Source organism: Cyprinus carpio, chromosome B17 (assembly GCF_018340385.1).
Source record: "Cyprinus carpio isolate SPL01 chromosome B17, ASM1834038v1, whole genome shotgun sequence".
Taxonomy (NCBI): domain Eukaryota; kingdom Metazoa; phylum Chordata; class Actinopteri; order Cypriniformes; family Cyprinidae; genus Cyprinus; species Cyprinus carpio.
The window spans coordinates 21,976,508-22,002,031 of record NC_056613.1 but is presented as its reverse complement, the minus strand read 5'-3'; the positions used below and the strand labels follow the sequence as shown (position 1 = coordinate 22,002,031).

Genomic DNA, 25,524 nt, shown 5'->3' with positions numbered 1-25,524 from the left:
CATAACACCTATTGCTTAGCATTGTCAATTTTGTTTATATAACCCAATAACTATAATCACTATTTTCAATTAGTGCTGTCAAATGATTAATCGTGAATAATCGCATGCGAAATAAAAGTTTTTATTTAAATAATATATGTGTGAGTACTGCGTATATTTATTATGTACAATCAAAAGATTTGGCAGGAACATAAATTTTGTGATTTGCAAAGTTTGCTGCTTCAGTATTTGTAGATTATTTTTCCATGTTTCTATGGAATACTGAAAAACAATGATAAGCATATAAGTTTTAACCCCTCAACTGTCACTCACATTTTTGAACATAGACTTGAAAGTGCACAATACAAACTTACATTTTTATAATTCATGAATAAAAGCATTTTGTAACACGGTGTTGATGTACCACTTTCACGACAATGTTTGATTTTAAAATGGGTTTCAAAGGATGAATTTTGAGATTTTAAGTTTTGAATTGATATATAATTTCTGATGATTTCTAAAGTGTGATAGAGAAAAAGGCAACGAAGAAGACTTTTTTTTAACAAAGGTCAGAACTCCAGTTATGATGTTAATTTTTGAGGCACTCTTGTCATAAATTAATCTATTACTTTTCCTACATAATTTTTAACAAAACTAAAATATCTATTTAGGAGTCTTATACATTTCCAAATATATATAATTTGTCAAGATTAGATTAGGATTTAATTGTAATATTGTGAAGTAAATTTAGGTGTCCCACAGAGGGGACAGGTGACGGTTATTAAAGGCTTTTATTTGCAAAAAATATAATGAGCCAATTGAACGCCTTTATTGTCATTGTATTTTTCTGCATACAACGAAATTAGGATCACTGCTCCTGACTGGTGTTAGAAAAACAAACATATAACCACAGACAATAAATTAGACTATAAGACTGTACAGTATAATTTAACAAATAAATACAACAAGTGACTGAGTTATGATATTCACATTGAGCAATCTGAGTAAAGTGACCATTTATAGTATTGCACATTGGCCTTCACATTGATATGCACAGTATGTTTATACAAAGGTGCAATTTAAATGGAATGAATACCTGTAGAGATTTAGTGACTAGATATAGTATTGCACAATTGACATATAGTGTAAATTATTGCACATGTATTATTGCACCTTACTGCAGATATAGTTTTTCACATTTAGTAACCAGATATGGTAATTTCACCTGACATATTATTTAGTGCATTTGTTTGAAGTTTTGATAAATAAAGTGTACAGACAGTGGTATTACAGATTGACATACTGCATATTGTACAATATTGTATATTGCATGTTCAATAGCAGCAGTATAGACAGAAGAGATTTAAATGAAATAAGTGACTGTAGTTAAAAGAATAACGTGGTTGGAATAGTATTTGGCATTAGTGCATTTATGAGTTTAAAGTCCTGATAGCAATTGGGAAGTAACTGATCTGTAAGCGAGTGGTTTTTGCATTTAAGGATCTGTACCGCCTGCCTGAGGGCAGAAGATTAAACAGGTGGTGTCCTGGATGATGTTTTTGGCACTTGAGAGATAATGGGAGTGAGCAATGGTTTCCAGGGATAGTAGTGAACAGCCAGTGATATTTTGGGCTGTGTTGATTATTCTTTGAAAGTGACGTGACATACAGCCAAGTATGGTGACCAATACTCAGAATTCGTGCTCCGCATTTAACCCATCCAAAGTGCACACACAGCAGTGAACACACACACACACCCTGAACACACACCGGCAGTTGGGGGTTCGGTGCCTTGCTCAAGGGCACCTCAGTCGTGGTATTGCTGGCCTGAGACTCCAACCCACAATCTTAGGGTTAGGAGTCAAACTCTCTAACCACTAGGCCACGACTTCCCCACTTTGAAGGGCTTTCTTGTCTGCTGCAGTATAGCTGGAATACCACACTGAAATGCAGTACACTAACACACTCTCTATGGTAGAGCGGTAAAAGGACACCAGCAGCTTACACTCTAGGTTGTTCTTCCTGAGCACTCTGAGGAAGTGCAACCATTGTTGTGCCTTTTTGATGGTTGCTGAGGTGTTAGCAGACCAAGACATGTCGTTGGATATGTGTACTCCCAAAAATTTGAAGGTGTGGACCCTTTCGACACATTCCCCATTGATGTAGGGTGGGGCTGGTTCAGTATGATGCCTCCTGAAGTCCAGAATGAGCTCTTAGAGGTGTTTAGGGACAATTTATTTACAGAGCATCACTCCTCTAGTTTCTGAACTTCATCTCTGTAGGCTGATTCATCATCTCCTGAGATTAGTCCAATCACTATGGTATCATCTGCAAATTTGATGATGGTGTTGGTGGGATGAGTGGGAGTACAGTCATATGTGTAAAAGGAGTAGAGTAGAGGGCTGAGTACACAGCCTTGTGGAGAGCCAGTGCTGAGCCGAGCTTAACAGTTTGTGGGCGGTTTGTGAGGAAGTCCTTTATCCATATGCAGATGGAGGGGGAGAGGCCCAATGCAGATAATTTGCTGATTAGAATGTCTGGGATAATTGTATTAAACACTGAACTGTAATCTATGAAGAGCATTCTTACATAGGTTCCCTGCTGTTCTAGGTGGTTAAGTGCAGTGTGAAGGACTATGGTGATGGCATCATCTGTAGACCTATTTGCTCTGTAAGCAAACTGGTGTTGGTCAAAGGGGGGGGGGAGGCTGGTTTCGATGTGCTGTGAGACCAATCTCTCAAAGCACTTCATAATTACTGGTGTTAGTGCAATTGGTCTGTAATCATTTAAGCAACACGACAACTATATTTTAGGAACAGGAATGATGGTGGCTGATTTTAAGCAGGGTGATATGATGGCTGATGTCAGTGAAAGGTTGAAGATCTTTGTATTTACAGTGTTGTCCCTTGTTCTTCATAAACTCTGTAGTTCGTTCTGGCATGATGGATATTAGCTTCTGGGCCAAATCCTGACTGATGGCGATCCATTCTTGCCTTGTTAATTCTTGGAGTTGTTGACAATTTGTGGGCTTCTGCTTGTCCACTCGCCTTTTGAGGACTGACCACAGGTTCTCTATAGGATTGAGATCCAGGGAGTTGCCTGGCCATGGATCCAAAATTTCAATGTAATGATCTTCAAACCACTTCTTTGTCACTCTTGCTTTGTTACATGGTGCTCCATAATGCTGGAAAATGCATGGACCATCAACAAATTCCTCAAATCGTTGGAAGAAGTCACTCTTGCAGGACATTTTGATGCCATTCTTTATTCGTGGCAGTGTTTTTGGGGCAGAAGTATGAGAGAGCCCACTCTCTTGGTTGAAAAGCAACCCCAAACATGGATGGTCTCAGGATGCTTCACTGTTGGTACAGCACCGGACTCATGGTAGCCTGCCCTCGATTAAGGAGTCTTCTTGTCGACTAGTAGTTGTTCATTTGACGCATTAGTCAACTAATTGCATAATGAGTCTTTAATTGTCTACATAGCCATAAGCACTCAAGCAAACGCATAAAGCCTGCCACAGCGCACTGGCAGAAGTAATGATTATTAATGTGTCAGTGGAAAACAGTAAAGAGACTGCATTAATATTTTAATAATTTGATAAACCAGTGCTTTCTTTGTTCTCAGTTTAAAGGGGTCATATAATGTTGCTAAAAAGAACATTATTTTGTGTATTTGGTGTAATGAAATGTTTATTCGGTTTAAGGTTCAAAAAACATTATTTTCCACATACTGTACATTATTGTTTCTCATCTATGCTCCGCCTTTCTGAAACGCGTTGATTTTTACAAAGCTCATCGGTCTAAAAAGCGAGGTGTGCTCTGATTGGCCAGTTATCCAGTGCGTTATGATTGGCCAAAAATACCTCAAGCAAGTGACAGAAAGGTTACGCCCCTTACCATATTGTGATGCTGTGTCTTGGAGCAACGAGACAAAAATGTTAGAAACCATTATAAACGAGGCATTTGTTGCATCCAGTGGGGACATAATTATGGATTATAATGACTTATACTGTCTATTTGTATTTTTTTATGAGACTAAGTGACTAATAAAATCCAAGCCTCTTCTGGTCGACTAGTGATTAGTATTAGTAGCGACTATTAGGGCATACACCTTTTCTTCTCTGAACAATCAATTTCCCAGATGTCCCAAACAGTCGGGAGGGAGCTTCATCAGAGAAAATAACTTTGCACCAGTCTTCTGCTGTCCAATCCTTGTACTTCCTGCAGAATTTCAGTCTGTCCATGACATTTTCTTAGGGAGAAGTGGCTTCTTTGCTGTCCTTCTTGACACCAGGCCGTTGTCCAGGCCCAAAAGTCTTCACCTCACTGTGCGTGCAGATACTCTCACACCAACCTTCTGCCATTCCTGAGCAAGCTCTGCACTGGTGGTGACACGATTACATAGCTGACTCCTCAGGAGGAGACGGTCCTGGCGCTTGCTGGACACTCTGGAACGTCCTGAAGACTTCTTCATTGCAGTCAAACCTCTCTCCTTGAAGTTCTTGATGATTTGTTAAGTTGTTCTTTCAGGTGCAATATTCTTTGTAGCAATTTCCTTGCATGTGAGGCCATTTTGATGCAAAATGATGATGGCTACACATGTTTCTTTGGAGCTAACCATTGCTAACAAAAACACAATGATTTGAAGTGCTTCTTCCCTCCTTTTACAACAATCAATCTACTCTTACAATCTAATTAGTGATTTCACCTGACCAGTAGTCATTCACACTTTCACATGTGCTGCTGATATGATAAGTCAGTTAATGTTAGCTGGTCATTTTGTGTCAGAATCAAAAAACAGTGAAATTATTTTTTTTTATGAAAAGTAAATTTTTTGGCCAATGAAGCTTTTAGCAATTATTTAAAATGCATCTGATCACTTTACACAATAATCTAGAAACAATATGAATGAACACCATAACAGCTTAAAGGGATAGTTCACCCAAAAATGAAAATTATGTCATTAATGACTCACCCTCATGTCGTTCCAAACCCGTAAGACCTCCGTTCATCCTCGGAACACAGTATAAGATATTTTAGATTTAGTCCGAGTGCTTTCTGTCCCTCCATTGAGAATGTATGTACGGTATACTGTCCATGTCCAGAAAGTAATAAAAACATCATCAAAGTAGTCCATGTGACATCAGAGGGTCCGTTAGAATTTTTTTGAAGCATCGAAAATACATTTTGGTCCAAAAATATCAAAAACTACGACTTTATTCAGCATTGACTTCTCTCCCGGGTCTGTTATGAGTGCGTTCACAACACTGCAGTTTAGTGACATCCGGTTCGCGAACGAATCACTCGATGTAACCGGATCTTCTTGAACCAGTTCACCAAATCGAACTGAATCGTTTGAAATGGTTCGCGTCAACAATAAGCATTAATCCACAGATGACTTAAGCTGTTAACTTTTTTAACATGGCTGACACTCCCTCTGAGTTCAAATAAACCAATATCCCGGAATAATACATTTACTCAAACAGTACACTGACTGAACTGCTGTGAAGAGAGAAGTGAAGATGAACACCGAGCCGAGCCAGACTGATAACGAACGAACATTGACTCGTTCTCGAGTCAAGAAAACCGTTTCTGTCGGACGCGTCCGTTTCGAGAACCGAGGAGCTGATGATACTGCGCATGCGTGATTCAGACTGACACATAGCGCGTCTGAACCGAACTGGTTCTTTTGGTGATTGATTTCTGAACTGATTCTGTTGCTAATGTTTTATGAGCGCGGGTAAACCGAAGGCTTGAATCAAGGGCAAGTCATCGCCAATGAAGTCATTACGTCGAGCGCAAAAGAACTGGTGAACCGTTTTTCGGCAACTGGTTTTATTGAATCAAACTGTCCGAAAGAACCGGGTTCGCGGAAAAGAACAGAACTTCCCATCACTACCGGTGATCCGAAAACCGATGCAACCGGTTCTTGACTCGAGAACGAGTCAATGTTTCGTTCGTTATCTGGCTCGGCTCGGTGTTCATCTTCACTTCTCTCTTCATAGCAGTTCAGTCAGTGTACTGTTTGAGTAAATGAATTACTCTGGGATATTGGTTTATTTTGAACTCAGAGGGAGTGTCAGCCACGTTAAAAAAGTTAACAGCTTAAGTCATTTTGGATTAATGCTTATTGTTGACGTGAACCGTTTCAAACGATTCAGTTCGATTTGGTGAACTGGTTCAAGAAGATCTGGTTACATCGAGTGATTCGTTCGCGAACCGGATATCACTAAACTGCAGTGTTGGGAACGCGCTCATCACAGACCCGGGAGAGAAGTCAATGCTGAATAAAGTCGTAGGTTTTGGTTTGATATTTTGGACCAAAATGTATTTTCGATGCTTCAAAAAATTCTAACGGGACCCTCTGATGTCACATGGACTACTTTGAAGATGTTTTTATTACCTTTCTGGACATGGACAGTATACCGTACATACATTCTCAATGAAGGGACAGAAAGCTCTCTGACTAAATCTAAAATATCTTATACTGTGTTCCGAAGATGAACGGAGGTCTCACGGGTTTGGAACGACATTAATTTTCATTAATGACAGTCATTAATGACATAATTTTCATTTTTGGGTGAACTATCCCTTTAAGCAGCAAACTTTGCAAAACACAAAATTTATGTCACTGCTTTTTGGCCATGACTGTATATATAAATACACACAAATGCATGTATGTATTTAAGAAAAATGTTATGTTTATATGTTAAATATATTTTATATTTATTTGTAATTTGAATATGAATATATATATATATATATATATATATATATTATATATATATATATATATATATATATATAATATATATATATATAAAATATTTCAAAATATATGCTGCATGTGTGTTTTTATATATAAGTAATAAATATGCACAGTACACACATTGTTAACAAAAAACTTTTTGCCATTTTCAATGCAACCTCACATCATCATTAAACTTCACATTGCACCAGCTACAGTATAATAAGAGCTGTTTTTTATATAGATGCCAACTCAGCAGGTGAAAAGATGCACCAGCACAACCAGTAAAACCAGTTAAATGGCAGCAGAGGACCACTCATTAACTCATTTGCCATAATATGACTTATAACAACTTTTAGCACTTTTTTCACTGAAGTAGGAAATACAGGAAGTGCAGGAAAAGTCACATGAAAAGTCTCATTGATTATCCATTGATGTTGATTAATGATTATCCGAACACAAACAAGTGTCTCTTTCCCACACACATTCAAAACTGTCATGTTGTTAGCATGTAAGTTGACTAATCAATAAGATCCACATATCTGATCACATGCCCAAGAGCACCTACTGTTACATAAAACTATGGCTGAGAAATCACTTGTGAGCTGCTACAACAGCAGAAATAGTGTATGTCAAGCATTTATTCTACTTTTTTATTTCATGTCTCTATTTTTCTTTAAAGCTTGGACTATGAAATGAAAAAAAGACTGTTCTCTTTATTAGTGTATGCTTCATATAAAGTAAATAAAGTGTTTTAATCAGACGTTCTATATGCTTCACTCGTTATTTTAGCACTTAAAGCATCTGGAAAAACATATAGGGCCCTCTGGTAATGTTTTAAATTGGTTCAAAAAATATAATAGTGAATATAGGTGACTGTACATCAAAGTGCTATGAAATATTATTTGGTGTTGCACAAGGATCATTTCTTGGGCCAGTTCTATTTTCATATATGCTCCCTTTGAGCAGCATAATTCAGAAATACAACATGCTTATGACAAAAAATATTTCAGTTAAGCTCAGAGACACTGTTGTAATAGAGAGGTTGTCCAGCATTGTAAAGTGGATGAATGCATTTTTTTTAAAACTGAATGTAGATAAAAACTGAAATTCTTGTTGTGGGGAAAAAAATATATAAAAAAAAAAAAAAATAAGAGGGAGAGGATAGAAGCTGGATTAAGTTCCTTAGCATTGCAACCTAAGAAAGAGGTGAAAAACCTGCCTGTCATTTTGGATTGTGATTTGAGTTTGAAGTCTCATAATAATAGGGATGTACGATATTGGATTGCGATTTTAACTTTTTTTAACCATAGTTAGTGTGTAATGTTGCTGTATCTGCAAAGTTCAATGCAAATGGAGATATTGTCTTTTAAAATTCTGGCAGTTTAATCCTACAACGGCTGGTAAGGACTACAACAAGTTACTTCCCTGGTTTGTGACATAACAAACCCAGATAAACCCTGTAGTCATTTAAAGGCAGCAAAGGGGGTGAGGCCATGCTGTGCTGCTTTAGAGAAGAGGAAGAGAAAACTAGAGGTGCACGTAAAAATCTATTCACATAAGAATCGCGATTCTGTCTTCTAATGATTCTAATGGGTTCACAAGTTTTAAAATCAATGTTCTAAAGCAGCGGTTCTTAATACTGTTCCTCACGTCCCCCTGCTCTGCACATGCTCTGCATCTCTCTCTCTCTCTCTCTCTCTCTGTCTCTCTCTATCATTCAGCTCAGCTCCAACAATGAACTGTTCCAATTATACAGTATGTTGGATTTTCACATAGCTATGAGAAGCATAAAACATGGATGGGCGTGCAGTTGCCATACTGTATTAAAGCTTTAATCTGATAATGATTAAACCGCATGTTAAAAGCTAACATTAGCAGTAACATTTACAAATAACAACGTATCTAAAAGTATGAGACAACAAACAAAAAACATAGCCCTACCATTAAAAGCTGTGCATGCACAGTTTCTGCATGATCATCTTCAATAATATCCTCTGCTTCTTAATCGGGCTGAAAATGATAAGCGATATTAATGACGCCGTTGCTTGCAATACAACCGGCGCACATGCCGCTGAGGTAAGGGGCGGGATGTTTAGATGTGCACTAGAGGTGGTTTAGCCAATCACAACACACTGGGCTAGCTAACCAATCAGAGCCCATCACCTATTTCTGAGGGAGGGGCTTCATAAAAGCAGGAAATGATCAGCGTGTTTCTCAGAGAAGGGACAGAGCAGTGTGGAATAAAGATATATTATGTGAAAAATAATGTGTTTTTTTTTTTTTTTTTTAACTCCTTACCGAATGGACATTAGGACCTGGGGGAGGCTGTCATTGTCACAGCGAACATGTTATTCTGTACGTGTTTTCACAGATTAAATGCAGCTATCCAAAACAGTGAATCCAATCATCATTCAGAAAAAAACTTTGCTTCAAGAAAGAGCCACACTGCTGACATTATCTAATCACTAGCACACCCTGAGCACATGTGAGTTTACGTATTCCTCTTATTGGCAAGACATATCGGCATATTTTTTTCACATCGGGCCGATGCCAATATATTACATTTTACATATATTTACATTTAAAGTCATTATCGGCTGATTACGATATCAGTCCGATAATATCGTGCATCCCTACATATTAATCAAGTTACCAAAACTTGTTTCAATCACCTGTCAAACATTGCCAGGATTCATCATTTTTATCTTTTAATGCTAAGAAACTAATTCATGCATTTATTTTCTCTTGATCTGATTACTGTATGTAATGCCACACGAGCAGAGGGAGCCTTCATCTGAGTACTGACTATTCACCGCTCCCTCTGCTTCTGCAATCATTTCCTGTTTGGGACTATTTAACATGAGTCAGCTGCTGTGTCCGAAACCGCTCCCTATCCACTATGTAGTGCACTATATCGGGTGTCAGCCATTTTGTAGTGCTGTCCGAATTCTGAGTGAACGACTTCATTCCCTACATTCGTTCACTACTTTTTACCCACAATTCATACAATCATTTATATTAAAATATGTTATGTAGGCAATAACTCAGTTTAATATTTTACTAATTTACTGAGGTGGCATTGTTGTTAACTTACAAAAATGATGATAATTTGGTGGCTAATTTATAAATGTTCGTAAATCACATGTAGGTAGCGTATTCATTCTGATGTAAAATTAACGGTCGCCTGAGGGCGCTCTATGAACAATATCTCATCTGAGCTCAAAACGCTGCTCGGGAGAGTTTCAGGATACTAAAAAAATAATTACATAAAATTATGAACGTGTTAATGTGCGTTTATTTTTGTTCTCAGTATTTTAATAATATGATTATGAACATAAAAGCATTACAAAACAAATAAATAATACACCATCAATGAAAACACAAAGCTGACGGGGAGGTACTGCCATTATGGTACTGACTCTCTGCCTGGTTTAACGACTCTGTCTGTAAGATCTTTCCCTAATAAACTTCTGCAAATGGATTCTAATGTTGCTTCAGCCTCCTCGTTACACTGTAATGCTATTTTTACTGGCTTACCTAAGGATTCTATCTAGGGGCGGGTGATATGACCAAAATCTTGTATCGTGGTGTGAGTAATTTTTTTATTATCACATTATGGATATACATAACAATATATTTATTTTTTTCTTTTAATAAGGTATTTATGATATTATAATCTTTGATACCATAGAATTTTCATAATCCTTGCCACCAATGTCGATATCAAACTAATAAAAAAAAAAAACAAAAAAAAAAGCTCATTCGAGATAAATAAACTTTCAGTGATGAAATAAGAACAAAAACTACACCTAGAACAAAAACTGCAATAAATAAGAAATACGTCGTGTAAATTAATTAGTCTTCACTGTGTAAGTTCTACACAGTGAAGACTAATCTATCCATCTATCCGTCTATCCGTCTGTCTGTCTGTCTGTCTGTCTGTCTATCTATCTATCTCCATATACATATATATATATATATATATATATATATATATATATATATATACATACATACATACATATACATATATATATATATATATATATATATATATATGTATATATATATATACACATATACATATACACATATATATATATATATATATATATATATATATATATATATATATATATATATATATATATATGTATATGTATATGTATATGTATATGTATATGTATATATATATATGTATATGTATATGTATATGTATATATATATGTATATGTATGTATGTATGCATGCATATACTCTTTGTATGTGTTAGTGTATATATATATATTTGTATATTAGGGATGCATGATAAATATTGGCACTATTAATGCGCATCTCGTCAGTAAAGCCGGTTCTGTGATCAGCGGTAAATCTCTACACGTGCGTGCTTTCACGTGGAGCAGCATTTACTACACAGAGCCGTTTTTCACTGACAAGTTGCGCAAAACCAAGATCATAGCATAATTATTACCATTATCATTATTTAATTATTTTCTTCTTATTCTTATTACAAAAGTGATTTAGTCTAGAGCAGTGAGAGATTTTCTCTCACTGTTTGATTAACATGAATGGCAGACAGGAGAGACATTGGACAGCTTCCCCTTTAAGACCGAAGTCAGGATCCAAAATACTGTTACACATGTGCTTTTTCTCACAACTGTTTACGTTCCCTTAAGACCTAAATGACTGTGTTTATGAGGATACTTGCAAAGCTGGGCATTTGGATGCATGTAAGTGTTTATACAATCAAATCGTTAAAAAGTCAATAGAGGGGCAAAAATGCTCACTCTATTAGCAGCTGATGCATGGCTTATGCACTCCTCTCACACAGAAACAGACAGCGTGCACATATAACTCTGTTGTTTGTGTATCAACGGCCTAAAATCAGTTGAAGATTTCATTACCACTCGCACCGCAACGTGATGTGAGTGCATGATGTTATTCACATTTCTGCCTGCATCCCCATGTAATGCAAGACTGCCGTCATTCAAATGATGAAAAAGTATTGCCGTAAACGATGTATTTTGCTGCACCACCAAATAAACGATAGGGCATAATATGAAACGATAGACTTTTAATTTCATCCATCCGATATATATTGCATATTACCCAGCCCTAGGTCTATCCACCTTATTTTCCCTGTAAGAACAGCCGTGGCCACAAAACATATTGTTTTGCTGCTTGATATTGCAAACTGTATAATAATATTTGAATGTATTATCTTAATTATGAACACACTGGCATTTTTTTTCACTTTCAATCTAAAAGAAAGTATATTTTTTATATTTGTTTAATGCCATCTTTTTTATGACTGAAGGCAAGTATCACTGATAACAACTGATGTCTCTATTAATTTTTTTTCCTAATATTTAACCATTGACTATAACCATTCAATATTACAGTATAATTGAGAGCTGTCAATTTAACATTCATAAGCCTCATTAGCTTAATGAATTCATTAATATTTATTAAATGTCATATTTACCTGTGCACTACAGCAAGTAGAAAATATAATTTAAAAAGTTATCAAACACTAAATTCTAAATTAAATAGAGATAAAGCTTAAAACTACAGAAGTTATTGATTTCCTCTTTTTTTATTTTGTCCTTTGTTTAACAGACATCACAGCAGCTGGTTATTAGGATATTTTGGCTGCTACTTAAATAGCTGATGCTGCTGAACTTGATGCTGACAGTGCTTTATGTCTCATAAATAATAAATAATTACATGCACAGTTTTAAGTCCACTTTTAATCTTCTTTTTTGTAATTTGTGACTTAACAAACTACATAACCGTGACATTGCATGCTCGTGGTTTCTTTCGTGCTTTGAAATTAAATGATACAGGCTACAGCGTGCACTGTCGTATTTGTGCATGCAATTGAAAGAGCACATGTTATGAGTGGCACTGTTTGTTGTTCTACAGATGCTCCTCATCACTGGTACTCTTTCCGTGCTCGTTTGACTCGTACCTGGTGCTGAGGTGACATGGAGTGCGTGTCTGAAAAGTCTCCCGTTTGATGTGCTCGTTTTTTTTGCATGTCTAAATAAACACAACTATTTAGCAGTTGTGTGTGGGGTGGCTAAACCTAGCTGCGCCCCTGCATTAAATTTCGTAAAATTTTTAATATTTTCTAATATCTGTAGGACCCTATAAAATCTGTTTCAACCTATGTTTTAGTGGACTTCATGCTTTAAATTGCGTTTTTTTTTTTTTTTTTTTTTTTCAGGTTAGTGGTTTCACAGTTTTTATATTTTTTTTTAAATATTTTATCATTTAATTTTTTTTATATTATATTTTTAAAATTTAAACATTTTGTTTAACAGTTGTAACGTTTGATCAGGCTCCAGTCCACCAGAGGGAGCCTTCACCTGAATATTGAACTCTGCCACTTCCTGTTCCTGCCACATCAGTTCCTGTCTTGTCATTTCCTGTCACCCTGTATTCACCCTGTAGTCATTTGTTTGTACTGCCACTTTGCGAAGTATTGCCAGTTCACTGCCTTACTAAGCGTTCTTTCATTGTTCCATTGTTGATATTTGTTATGACCTTTGCTTTTGCTCTTTTGACTTACGTTTTTGGATTACTGTTTTGGATTTGTCTGCCTGTGGATTGTTTTGCCTGTGTTTTGACCCAAGCCTGTGACCTGGCCACGAGTTGTGACTATTGTTTGGATTTTATGCTCAGATCCTATAATAAAGAATCCACTCGGCCTAAGTCCTCCTTACAGAATACTTCGCCTGGTGCGGATCCAGCGGAAGTCTCTCAACTCCTTTCTACCATCGAGTATCAAAAGGATCTGCTGAATGGTTTTCAACACCAGTTGTTGACGCTACATGCCACCAATGAGCATTTGACACAGTATATTCGGTCTCTCCCTGCCCCACGACCTGACCCGGTAAGATTTGCGTTACCTGATAAGTTTGATGGCTCTCCTGACAACTGTATTGGTTTCCTACGACAGTGTTCTATCTATTTCTCTAACCAACCTGAAACTTATCACCAAGACCATACAAAGTGTTCGTTTATCATGACCTTGCTTACCGGGAAAGCATTAGAGTGGGCTACAGCTGTTTGGGATCATGACACACATATCCAGCAGTCTTATAGTTATTTCACTCAATTGGTTCGTGATGTCTTCCAATATCCTGGTGGGGGCATGGACGCAGCCACTCAACTAACTCAGTTACGTCAAGACAACAGACCAGCTTATGACTATGCTATCCAGTTCGCACTCTCGCAGCACAAAGTGGGTTTAATGATGTTGCTTTGAAGCACATTTTTCGTTCAAGTCTGTTTGCTAAATTTCAAGCGGAATTACTATGTAAAGATGACTCCCTCGACTTCTCCCAGTTTGTTACCCTTGCTATCAAGATTGACAATCTTTTACGAACTCAACCAAGTCCCAAGTCTAAATTCGCTTATGTGCCTACTATTACTGCGCAAACAACATGTCAGTCTGTTCCTACTGAAGCCATGCAAATTGGACGAACTCACCTACCACCTGATGAACGGAGAAGAAGATTACTCAATCAACTCTGTTTCTACTGTGGTGAATCAGGACATCGCTGTTCCAACTGTCCTGTTAAACCTGCTGCAAACCCCTTTTCAAGTTATCGAGTGAGTCACATGTTCAATACTTTACAAATCAGTTTATGCTTGTCACCTTCCCATCATTTTGTCAGTTGCTAATCAAGACCATCATTTTTCAGCGTTAACAGATTCTGGAGCTGCTGCAAATGTGATTCATCAAGATTTAGTTAAGCAGTTGAACATTACTACAACCAAATGTGAACCACCTATTGCTGTTACTGCCGTTGATGATGGTCCTGTCGGTAAATGTCATATCACTCATCAAACACTTCCCATAAAACTTAGAGTTGGCCTGTTTCACGTGGAAGAAATCACTCTCTATGTTATATCATCACCACGAAACCAAGTTATCCTAGGATATCCTTAGTTGTCTACGCACGACCCACAGTTTTCCTGGAGGGAGAAGGAGTTGGTCAGTTGGTCACCTCATTGTCACTCTCACTGTCTAGAGCTGCCCACCAAGCTTCCAGTCTGCACGACTCATCTAGCCAAGAATCCAATTTCACTACCCACTAATGTCCCTATTGAGTATGCTGACTTAGCCGAGGTATTAAGCAAAGACAACACCACCAAGTTGCCACCTCATCGCCCCTGGGACTGTGCCATTGACCTCCTTCCTAACACCTCTCCACCTAAGAGTTGTTTACCCGCTGTCTATTCCTGAAACCAAGGCCATGGAAGAATATATTGAAGAAGCCTTATCTTATGGGTTTATTAGGCCATCCACACCCCATCACAGCATCTGGGTTCTTTTTTGTTGACAAGAAAGATGGTGGTTTAAGACCTTGTATTGACTATCGAGCACTCAACGCTATCACTGTTAAGAATCGCCATCCTTTGCCTCTTATCCCTTCTTCTCTGGAGCAATTACGTGAGGCCAGCTACTTCACTAAATTGGACCTCAGATCTGCCTACAATCTCATCAGAATCCATGAGGGTGATGAATGGAAGACGGCTTTTCTCACCAGCAGGGGGCACTATGAGTATTTGGTTATGCAATTTGGGTTGGCCAATGCACCTTAAATTTTCCAGTCCTTCGTTAATGAAGTTTTTAAGGATCTCTTAAATCAGTTTGTGATTATCTACATAGACGATATCTTGATCTACTCTTGCTCCATGGAGGATCATATCTCTCATGTAAGAACTGTGTTGTCACGCCTACTCCAAAATGGTCTTTTTGTCAAGGCGGAAAAGTGTGAGTTTCATGTTACATCAATTAAGTTCCTGGGATACAATATTAGCCATTCAGGAGTTGAGATGGATGACATCAAAGTAAAAGCTGTCACAGACTGGCCCATACCCAGCACTGTTAAGGAGTTACAACGATTTCTAGGATTTGCAAACTTCTACCGTAGATTCATCTGTGATTTCAGTACCATAGCGGCACCTGTCACCTCACTACTTAAAGGAAAACCCAAGAAGTTTGTATGGACGGAGGCAGCTACTTCAGCAATCAACAAGCTCAAGTCCAGTTTCACCACAGCTCCCATTCTTAAGCATCCAGATCCTAAACTTCCCTTCATCATCAAGGTTGATGCCTCCGACTGTGGAATCGGTGCTGTCCTCTCTCAGCGTCATGGAACACCCGGCAAGTTACACCCTTGTGCATTCTTCTCAAGAAAGTTAACTCCAGCCGAAAACAATTACGATATTGGTAACCAGGAATTATTATCCATCAAGGCCGCTCTGGAAGAATGGAGACACTGGCTAGAAGGCGCCCTTCATCCCTTTCAGGTCATTACAGACCACAAAAACCTAGAGTAATATCAAGGATGCCAAGCGTTTGAATCCTTGTCAGGCAAGATGGGCACTCTTTTTCACTCGATTCAATTTCGCAGTCACATACCGTCCAGGGAGCAAAAATAGTAAGGCAGATGCATTGTCACGAATCCATGACTCTGCTAATTCACAGATGAGACCAGAAACCATCTTACCACCCTCCATCATCATCGCACCCATCCAGTGGGATATTATGGAAGAGATTCAACATGCCCAACACGAAGAGCCATCCCCTCCAGAGTGCCCAGCTGGGAAAATCTATGTTCCAACAAGTCTTCGTAACAGAACCATTCAATGGGTTCACACATCCCCTGCTTCTGGACATCCTGGAATTAATCGCACCACGGCTTTGGTCAGAAATTATTTTTGGTGGCACACATTATCTGCAGATGTCAGTAATTATGTAAGTGCTTGTCAGATCTGTGCTCAGTCACGAACACCTCGACAATTGCCTGCAGGACTTCTAGAACCGCTACCAATTCCCCAACGGCCCTGGTCACACCTGTCTATTGACTTTGTCACTGATCTGCCTAACTCTCAAGGATTCACCACCATTATGGTCTCCATTGACCGTTTCTCTAAGTCTTGTCGTCTCATTCCATTGAAAGGAATACCCACTGCCATGGAAACTGCCCAAGTTTTGTTCAATCAAGTATTTAGGATTTACGGACTACCAGATGATATTGTGACTGATCGAGGGCCAGATCTGACTGATCACAGTTCACATCCCGTGTTTGGAGAGCTTTTTGCAAACATTTAAACATCAATGTCAGTCTCACATCTGGAGCATATTCCTCCCATGGGCAGAGTATGCCCAAAATTCCCTCACTCACTCTTCAACTGGGCTTACCCCCTTCCAATGTGTCCTTGGATATCAGCCTCCTCTGTTTCCCTGGTCTGGGGGGCCATCTGAAGTGCCTGCTGTGGATGATTGGATTAGAAGAAGTGAACAGGTCTGGGACAATGCTCATGTCCGTCTCCAGCAGGCTATGCGATCTCAAAAGATCCAAGCTGATCGACACAGACGTCCACATCCTGAGTATCAGCCAGGTCAAATGGTGTGGCTTTCCACTCGTGACCTACGCCTGAAACTCCCGTGCAAGAAATTAAGTCAAAGGTACGTTGGTCCTTTTAAGATTATACGTCAATTTAACCCACCTACTAAACTTTCATACTAACCACCTAATCACCCCATCCCTCCCCCCTAACCCAGGAAGCCACTGACGAAGAACCGCCTCCACCGCTTGAGATCGTGGGAGCTCCTGCCTACCTAGTCCGGGAGATCCTAGATTCTCGCAGGAGGAGGGGTCAGATGCAATATCTCATTGACTGGGAGGGATACGGCCCGGAGGAGAGAGCGTGGGTAACAACTAAGGACATCTTGGATTCATCACTTATCAGAGACTTTCACCAAACTCACCCAGATCGTCCGGCACCCAGACCAAGGGGTCGTCCTAGAAGAAACACCTAGAGGTGTTCCTAGGGGGAGGGAATCTGTAACGTTTGATCAGGCTCCAGTCCACCAGAGGGAGCCTTCACCTGAATATTGAACTCTGCCACTTCCTGTTCCTGCAACATCAATTCAAGTCTTGTCATTTCCTGTCACCCTGTATTTAAGTCATTTGTTTGTACTGCCAATTTGCGAAGTATTGCCAGTTCACTGCCTTACTAAGCATTCTTTCATTGTTCCATTGTTGATATTTGTTATGACCTTTGCTTTTGCTCTTTTGACTCACGTTTTTGGATTACTGTTTTGGATTTGTCTGCCTGTGGATTGTTTTGCCTGTGTTTTGACCCAAGCATGTGACCTGACCACGAGTTGTTAATATTAATTATATTACATGCAAAAAAACCAAAAAAAAGACCCGCTTATGGAATCCACTCTGCCTAAATCCTCCTTACAACAGTATACAAGAAGATCTATTATCTTGGTATAAAAATTAAAGTAGGTAAAAAAAAAGTGATGGTATGAAACTGAGGTATAAAAAGAATAATCCTAAAATAGTTTTTCGTGGTAAGAATCTTATAACATTTTCTTTCAATTATTTTACATTCATTAAAGATGTACAGACTCTGGAGGAGCTGAGTTTATGTGTGCTGTCTCGGCTGGAGGAAGTGGTAAAGGAAAAGCATCACTGGAGGGAGATTACTGAGGCCCAAGTGCAGCTGCTCAGAGACTTTGCCTTCCAGGAGTGGCTTTGTTCCCAGAGCCTGGAGCACTACTATCACACGTGAGTTCACATAAACATCAGTCACTCAAAAAAACATCATCTATGTATACATCAGCTTTCTAGAGGGAGAATTAGAAGGGATCACATTGTTAGTGATTTCAGAGTTTATTGTGATGGCAGAGTGATGGATGAAAGAATGAGAGGTCTTGTCAAGCCAGGTTCAAGTGCACCCTTAAATGTGTCGTGCTACGGTGTAGATGAACACACATGAAGACGATGAAGGTTGACAGCATTTAATTAAATCCACATATAGGTAGTCCAAACAGGAAAGTAGTAACATATAACAATCGACGAGACCCAACAAACTGAAACTGAACAAACAGGAACTTAAATACACAGACCAATGAGGGAATAATGACTAAATTAACTAGACACAGGTAAACTGACTAACATAATCAAGGGGAGACAGGAACTAGGTCAAGGGAACACATGAGGAATGAAAACAAACTAAAAGTCCATATAGTCAGACAAAATGATGATGCTCCTTACCATGTTACTTCTGAGAAAGTACAGCTCCTGTAGCCATCTCTGATGTGTCTATCTGCTTGATAAATAGCAGAGAAAGTCAGGAAGTTCAAACATTCACTCATCCATCTATCCTGTCTGTTATATATTGGCTGTTCTTTATACTGTATTTTGGCAGCCTGAAGACCCTGGGCTGCACTACCCTGGATGATCTAGCACAGTTTGACAGCCAGCTTCAGCTTTCTCTAGCAGCATGGGGCTATTACTATGAGGATTACATCAAACTGTCCACAGGTGTGAGGGTCCTCCAGGCATCTAAGGGAAGTAGAGATCAAGAATACGAGATTCAGCTGGTGCACTGCCTTGCTGAGAGGCGGCTGAATGAGAAGTGGTCTTTTGGTATGTATCCTATTGTTCAAATTTATTTTTAAAGGGGTCATTGGATGCCCATTTTTCACAAGTTCATATGATTCTTTAGGATCTTAATGAAAAGTCTATAATGCACTTTGGTTGAAATTTAAAAATGTTAGTCTAAAATAGTGGTTCCCAACCCTGGTCCTGGAGGCACCCCAACAATGGACATTTTGCATGTCCCCTTTCTCTGACACACCAATTTCAGGTCTTGGAGTCTCTACTGATGAGCTGATGATCTGAATCTGGTGTGCTTGATTAAGGAGACATGCAAAACATGCAGTGTTGGGGCCTCCAGGACCAGGGTTGGGAACCAGTGGTCTAAAACAACACCCTTTTAACCTGTCAAAAACAGCTCTGTTCACAGCAAGCCGTTATGGTGCATTTCCCTTTAAATGCTAATGAGCTCTGCTCACCCTGCCCCTTTCTTCTGTGGGGTTAAACGCAGTTCTCTGAAATGGAAATCTTTTAAAACATTATAAATGCCTTTATAATTACTTTTACTTCATTTAAAGCATCCTTGCTAAATAAAAGTATTCATTTCTATAATTTCTTTCAATAAAAAAAAGCTTTGATTCCAAGCTTTTTAATGGTATAGTGTATAATGTTACAAAAGCTTTTTATTTCAAATAAATGCTGATCTTTGTATCTTTCTATTCATAAAAAAACCTGAAAATATGTACTCAACTGCTTTAAATATTGATAATTATAATAAAAAATGTTTCTTTAACAGTAAATCAGCATATTAGAATGATTTCTTAAGGATCATGTGAACACTGAAGACTGGATCAATGATGATGATAAATTTTGCTTTGATCACAGCAATAAATTAGATTTTTAAATATATTGAAATAGAAATCAGTTATTTTAAATGGTAAAAATATTATAATATTCACAATATTACTGCTTTTGATTTGTTTTGGATCAAATAAATACAGGCGTGATGAGCAAAAGAGAATTCTGTAAAATATTAAATATCTTAATGTTCAAAAACGTTTGACTGAAAAAAGGAATTGGTGTTAATGATTTAATGGTGATGTGATTCATATGAAGTTTGTTTTAATGTCTCACCTTTCAGCAGGAGCTCTGATATTTGGCTCTACCATTGCCCTGTGCTTTCTGATAAGGGACCTCATGTTTTACGTGATTGGTAAGTCAGTCACTCGATACCATTATTTTTAAAACTTAATTATGTAGTTCTAAAATGTGATAAAACAAATATTTGGGTAATTCCATGAAATCGGTGCCTTTCGCGTCCATAAGAAATAATCAAACATAGATTTAATATAACTACGAATAAATTTGCAGTTTAAAAACATAATACTTTGTATTCTTTCATCAATATTACATCAGAAAAGTCAATTAACTATTATTTTAAATAATATAAATAGCATTTATGCTAATAAGGGTATGGTTTTTGGCCTGTCCCTCACTATGATTTTTCTTTTTCAGCAGGACTTTCAATTGGCAAAAAGGCAAAATTATATAAAAATCGTATTTGCATATTGTTTTAAATATAGTCTCATTGTTAAGCAATGTTTTTGGTATGCTTTTTTTTTCTATAAAATATAATTCATTTTATTGGTGTCCCCTGATATCATGTCAGCCCTTTTACTCTCATCAAAAAACAATTGTAAAATAATGTACATTCAAGTGACATCACTTCTAGGAGGTAACATAATCTCTCAACCAGGATTTCAGCACTTAAAAAACAAGCATGTTTCTCTCTCACTTCTATAATATTCTATTTTTGATTATTTCTGAGGCTTGACTGAGAGGAAGGGGGGTGGCATCTTGCTGTGTCAGTACTGTGACTTTTTAAAATGTAAATTTAAACAATTATTTATTACATTTAATATTAACTATCTACAAGTAAAATTCTTTCAAAGTGTACAACGTGCTTTTGTGAACTTGACTATTAGCTAGAAATTAGCAAATTAGTTTGAAATGGTCAAACCTGTTACTGTCATCGTGGGTAACAGGGATGCCATAGATTAGGTGTCACCCTGTTTTTAAAGATTGTCTGTGGAAAATGTAAACATGTTTAAAGGTCACCCTGGGTGTATTATTGACCTGATGCCTATAACATTCAGTGGCATATGAGCATGAGTTACATTTTAGTTAGTATTATTGGTATTGTTACTATTAATGTTGTTGTTAAAGTCTAAAAAAAAAAAATCCTATTTTTTCCCCCATAACTCATCATCAATAAATGCATCCATATAAATTCAATTGCAAACAAGAGCAGCAAGGTGACTGCAGACCTTCACCCCAGTCTTGCAATGTTCAAGAAAGATCTGATCATCTTCCTTGACTAATTTAACCAGATCAGTATAGTTGAAGTTCTGCTAGGTGACACGGACAAACAGATGGAATGCATTATCTAATTGCAATATCCTTAAAAACATTAGATCTCTTTGAAATGTAATGTGCTAAATCAACAATGAACTGACTTAAAATGAATAATTGACTGTTTACTATTGTTATACAACTATACCAAGTAAGTCCAAAATAATATTTTAAAATGGTTCAATTGTACAGTATTATGTGAACAAATATGTGCAGTGTGATGAAGAATGTGTGTCCTGTCATTCCTGTCACTCTGGTCAGTCCTGTGACTATGACATCAATCCTGTTACTGTCATTAATTTCATAAATATTGTAAAAAATCATATTTGATACAGCCTTCCAGGTTTTTCAATTATAACTTTAACTATATTTTATTTTGGACAGAGCCCTTTTTTTAAATATCTCTCTTGTAAAAATATATATTTTTATATATATATTCAATTCAATTTGACTTAATTGAATTATTTTTTTTTTTTTTTCAGTGAATTGCATGATCTATGATAGTACTGTATACTGTATGTTATCACAGTCTTAGAAAAGCTACTAATTGTTTAATGAAGATATTTTGTTTATAACAAATTAAAATTCTTTTTGCCAGTAGGACATATGTGACCCTGGACCACAAAACCAGTCTTAAGTCCCTGGGGTATGTTTGTAGCAATAGCCGAAAATACTGGTCCTTCTCAAAAAATTAGCATATTGTGATAAAAGTTCATTATTTTCCATAATCTAATGATAAAATTTTTTTCATGAGCTGTATGCCAAAATCATCAGTATTAAAACAATAAAAGACCTGAAATATTTCAGTGGGTGTGCAATGAATCTAAAATATATGAAAGTTTAATTTTTATCATTACATTATGGAAAATAATGAACTTTTATCACAATATCCTAACAAAAAAATAACAAACTCTACAATTTATGGGTCAAAATGATTGTTTTTTCTTTTATGCCGAAAATCATTAGGATATTAATTAAAGATCATGTTCCATGAAGATATTTTGTAAATTTCCTACTGTAAATATATTAAAACTTAATTTTTGATTAGTAATATGCATTGCTAAGAAATTCATTTTTAGGTGACAGCTTTTTTTTGTTCCCTCAGATTCCAGATTTTCAAATAGTTGTATCTCGGCCAAATATTGTCCTATCCTAACAAACCATACATCAAGTGAAAGCTTATTTATTCAGCTCTCGGATGGTATATAAATGTAAAAAAATTTTTTTTATAAAGATTTACACTTATTACTGGTTTTGTGGTCCAGGGTCACATATGTTTATATTTCCAAATAATAATTGTTTTCTGGATTCACTGCATTAATATATCATTAAATAATCAAGTCATCATTTACTCACTGTATGATTTTCTTTTTTTCATAAAACACAAAATTAATTTTTTTTAATTACATTTGCATAACCCATTCCTATCCAGCAAACACATGCGGGGACCATGGGCTTTCAGGCACTAGAAAGTATCCCAAATCGTATTGGAATACTTGTTTAAGGTGCCCCCCCCCCCCCTTGGGGGACCCCCTCTAACGCCAGACCCTCGGAAACACACTATTTTAGAGACATTTTTCTTGAGCAAGTCCTTTGCCTATGATGTTGAATGTGAATTACTCCTACAACTTACTGCATAGTATTACTCTGTAATACATTCAAATCGTTTTTTAAACTTTGGCCATGTTTAGCATGAGTCCAACTCTTTAACACTGTAGATAACTCAGAATGCATGAAATAGCATTAGACCTCCCTCTTTAATGATCAGTGAATGTTAATAATTTAATTATTTGAAAATTGTAGATTATTTGCCATGTATAATTTAATATATCATGAACCGTAATGAAACAAAAGAAATTAAACTTAAACTAGAGCCGAATATGTTGCAGCCTCAGTCAGTTTTCTCAGCAGGTAATGGTAAAATTGAATGGTATTGTAAGTGCAGCTTCTAACACCAGAATGAGTCATGTTAACATACCACTTAAAAAAGTCAGAATCCAATCTGTCATGCCTTAGAAATGGCAGATAGGCTATATCGCAGCATTCCATAGTAAACATTATGGTGGACAATTTGAGAAAATCGTATTGGAATACTTGTTTAAGGTGTTTAAGGTATAATAGTATTTTTCATAATAATTTTGATTCATTTGAAAATACAAAATATGAAACCATCTTCCCATGCTTGTGATAAGAAGTGTTTAATATCAATGAAACAGAAACTTTAAGAGCTTCCTGCAGGTTTCCGTCAAAATAAACTTTTAAAAATGATTGAATTAAGCCATAAATATGAATATTGTAATTTTAAAGTTGTAATTCAAAATAAAATCGTTACTATTATTACATTACTTTTTCTTAAATATATATTTTTTTAGAAACACTTTGTTTTAAGTATAATTGGCCTTTCCCTATGTTCAATAATGTTTTTTAACCATTGAAAAATTAATATCTTTAAAGGTGCTCCACCTAATATACAAACAAACATAAAAAAACCACAAAACATTATTTGTCAAGAGATTTGGTCTACCAAAATTTTATTACTTGCTTAGTCGCAGAATATAAATAAATAAATAAAAATCTACATTGGCGTAGTCACATGGATCATTTACAACTGGTCTATGTTGTAAACACTAGTAAGCTACATCAGGCAGGACAAATGCTCGCCTATCATTCTTCGACCTCAAATATGGCTTATTATCAAATATGAAATATGTAAGTAGCACCAATGTTATATGGCCACTCAATCTAATGTTAACCTGGAAAAATGTGTGCTGTTTAAGTGTCGCTGCAGAGAGTAAAGAGTAGCGCGCTCACTGCATGGCAGATGGAGGTGCCGGTGTATGGCGTTATTTCCCTGTCAAATGTCGAGAGCGCATTATTGTAGCGCGAAAGTACATTAATATATTGTGCGAGCGCGAATCTCTCTGCTCGCGCGCGGAATATAATGTGCAAGCGCGAATCTCTCTGCTCGCGCGCGGGACGGAACTGGGCGTGCGCTCTCAGATACACGTTGCTCTTGTAAGAATTTTCTCTGGGCTCGCTCAGAGAGTCTGCCTGCACTTAAAAACGTGTTCAGTGCAATCGCGAATCTCTCCTCTTCGCTTAAAGTAAGCGTGTATGTGCTTAGACTGTGTCCCGTGCGTTCGCGCATTGGCCAAGTACTCTTCTCTTCGATTTCTTTCTATTTGCTCTTGGCATAAACGCTGTCAAAACGGCAACAACCAATCAGAAATAGGCTTCAACGACTGACCAATGAAAACGCGACATCGTACATGGAATCTTATTGGTTGATGGTCATTTCGGCTCTTTTTCATGAGCCGGCTCGTTTGACTCAGCTCACTGAAAAGAGCCGGCTCTTTTGGCTAACAAACGGCTCTTTAAAAAACAATAATGTTTTGACTATGATAGGTGTGAAAACAATTCTAATTAAATTATTAAATGAAATCATACGCACAGTGTCTCACAATTTCTTTAAAAATGCATTGATTTGTTATGAAAAAAGAATACTATTAAACATTTGCATTTAAATTACAACTTTTTAAATGTATAGAAACAACAACATTATAAAACAAATACAATCTGAATCTGAACATAATAGAACCCATATTAAAGAAAAATAAATAACTGAAAGGATTAAACTGGTCCCTCTTTTTTGGCATGTTATATAACCAGCATGAACTATCTCACTAGTTATGTTTTGTATAACTAGCATGAACACACACACACACACACACACAATGCTGATCATATTTTTATTTTATGAGAGATTTGCATTCAGAAATGCAAGCTGCCTTACATTCGAGGGGCTGATGCAGTTTCTTCTCCGAGTTTGACACTGTGTGTGTGGTGTGTGTGTGATGGCTCGGCCCCTCCCTCATGCCATATAATTGGTTGACACCTCTTGTATGATTGACAGGAACAGAATGTGAGGCTGATCAGACAGTCGAAACGAATATGTGCGCCTTTAG

At 37.2% G+C, this 25,524-nt stretch overlaps 1 protein-coding gene across 3 annotated transcripts in view; it reads left to right on the top strand.

Annotated features, from left to right (window-relative positions):
* arel1 (apoptosis resistant E3 ubiquitin protein ligase 1) overlaps positions 1-25,524 on the top strand; it is a 64,285-nt gene that overhangs the window by 2,964 nt on the left and 35,797 nt on the right. For all 3 annotated transcript variants that reach the window (XM_042742813.1, XM_042742811.1, XM_042742812.1), the window contains exons 3-5: positions 18,166-18,334; positions 18,978-19,198; positions 20,289-20,360. In XM_042742813.1, the coding sequence (XP_042598747.1) occupies positions 18,166-18,334; positions 18,978-19,198; positions 20,289-20,360 (462 nt within the window). The remainder of the gene's footprint in view (positions 1-18,165; positions 18,335-18,977; positions 19,199-20,288; positions 20,361-25,524) is intronic.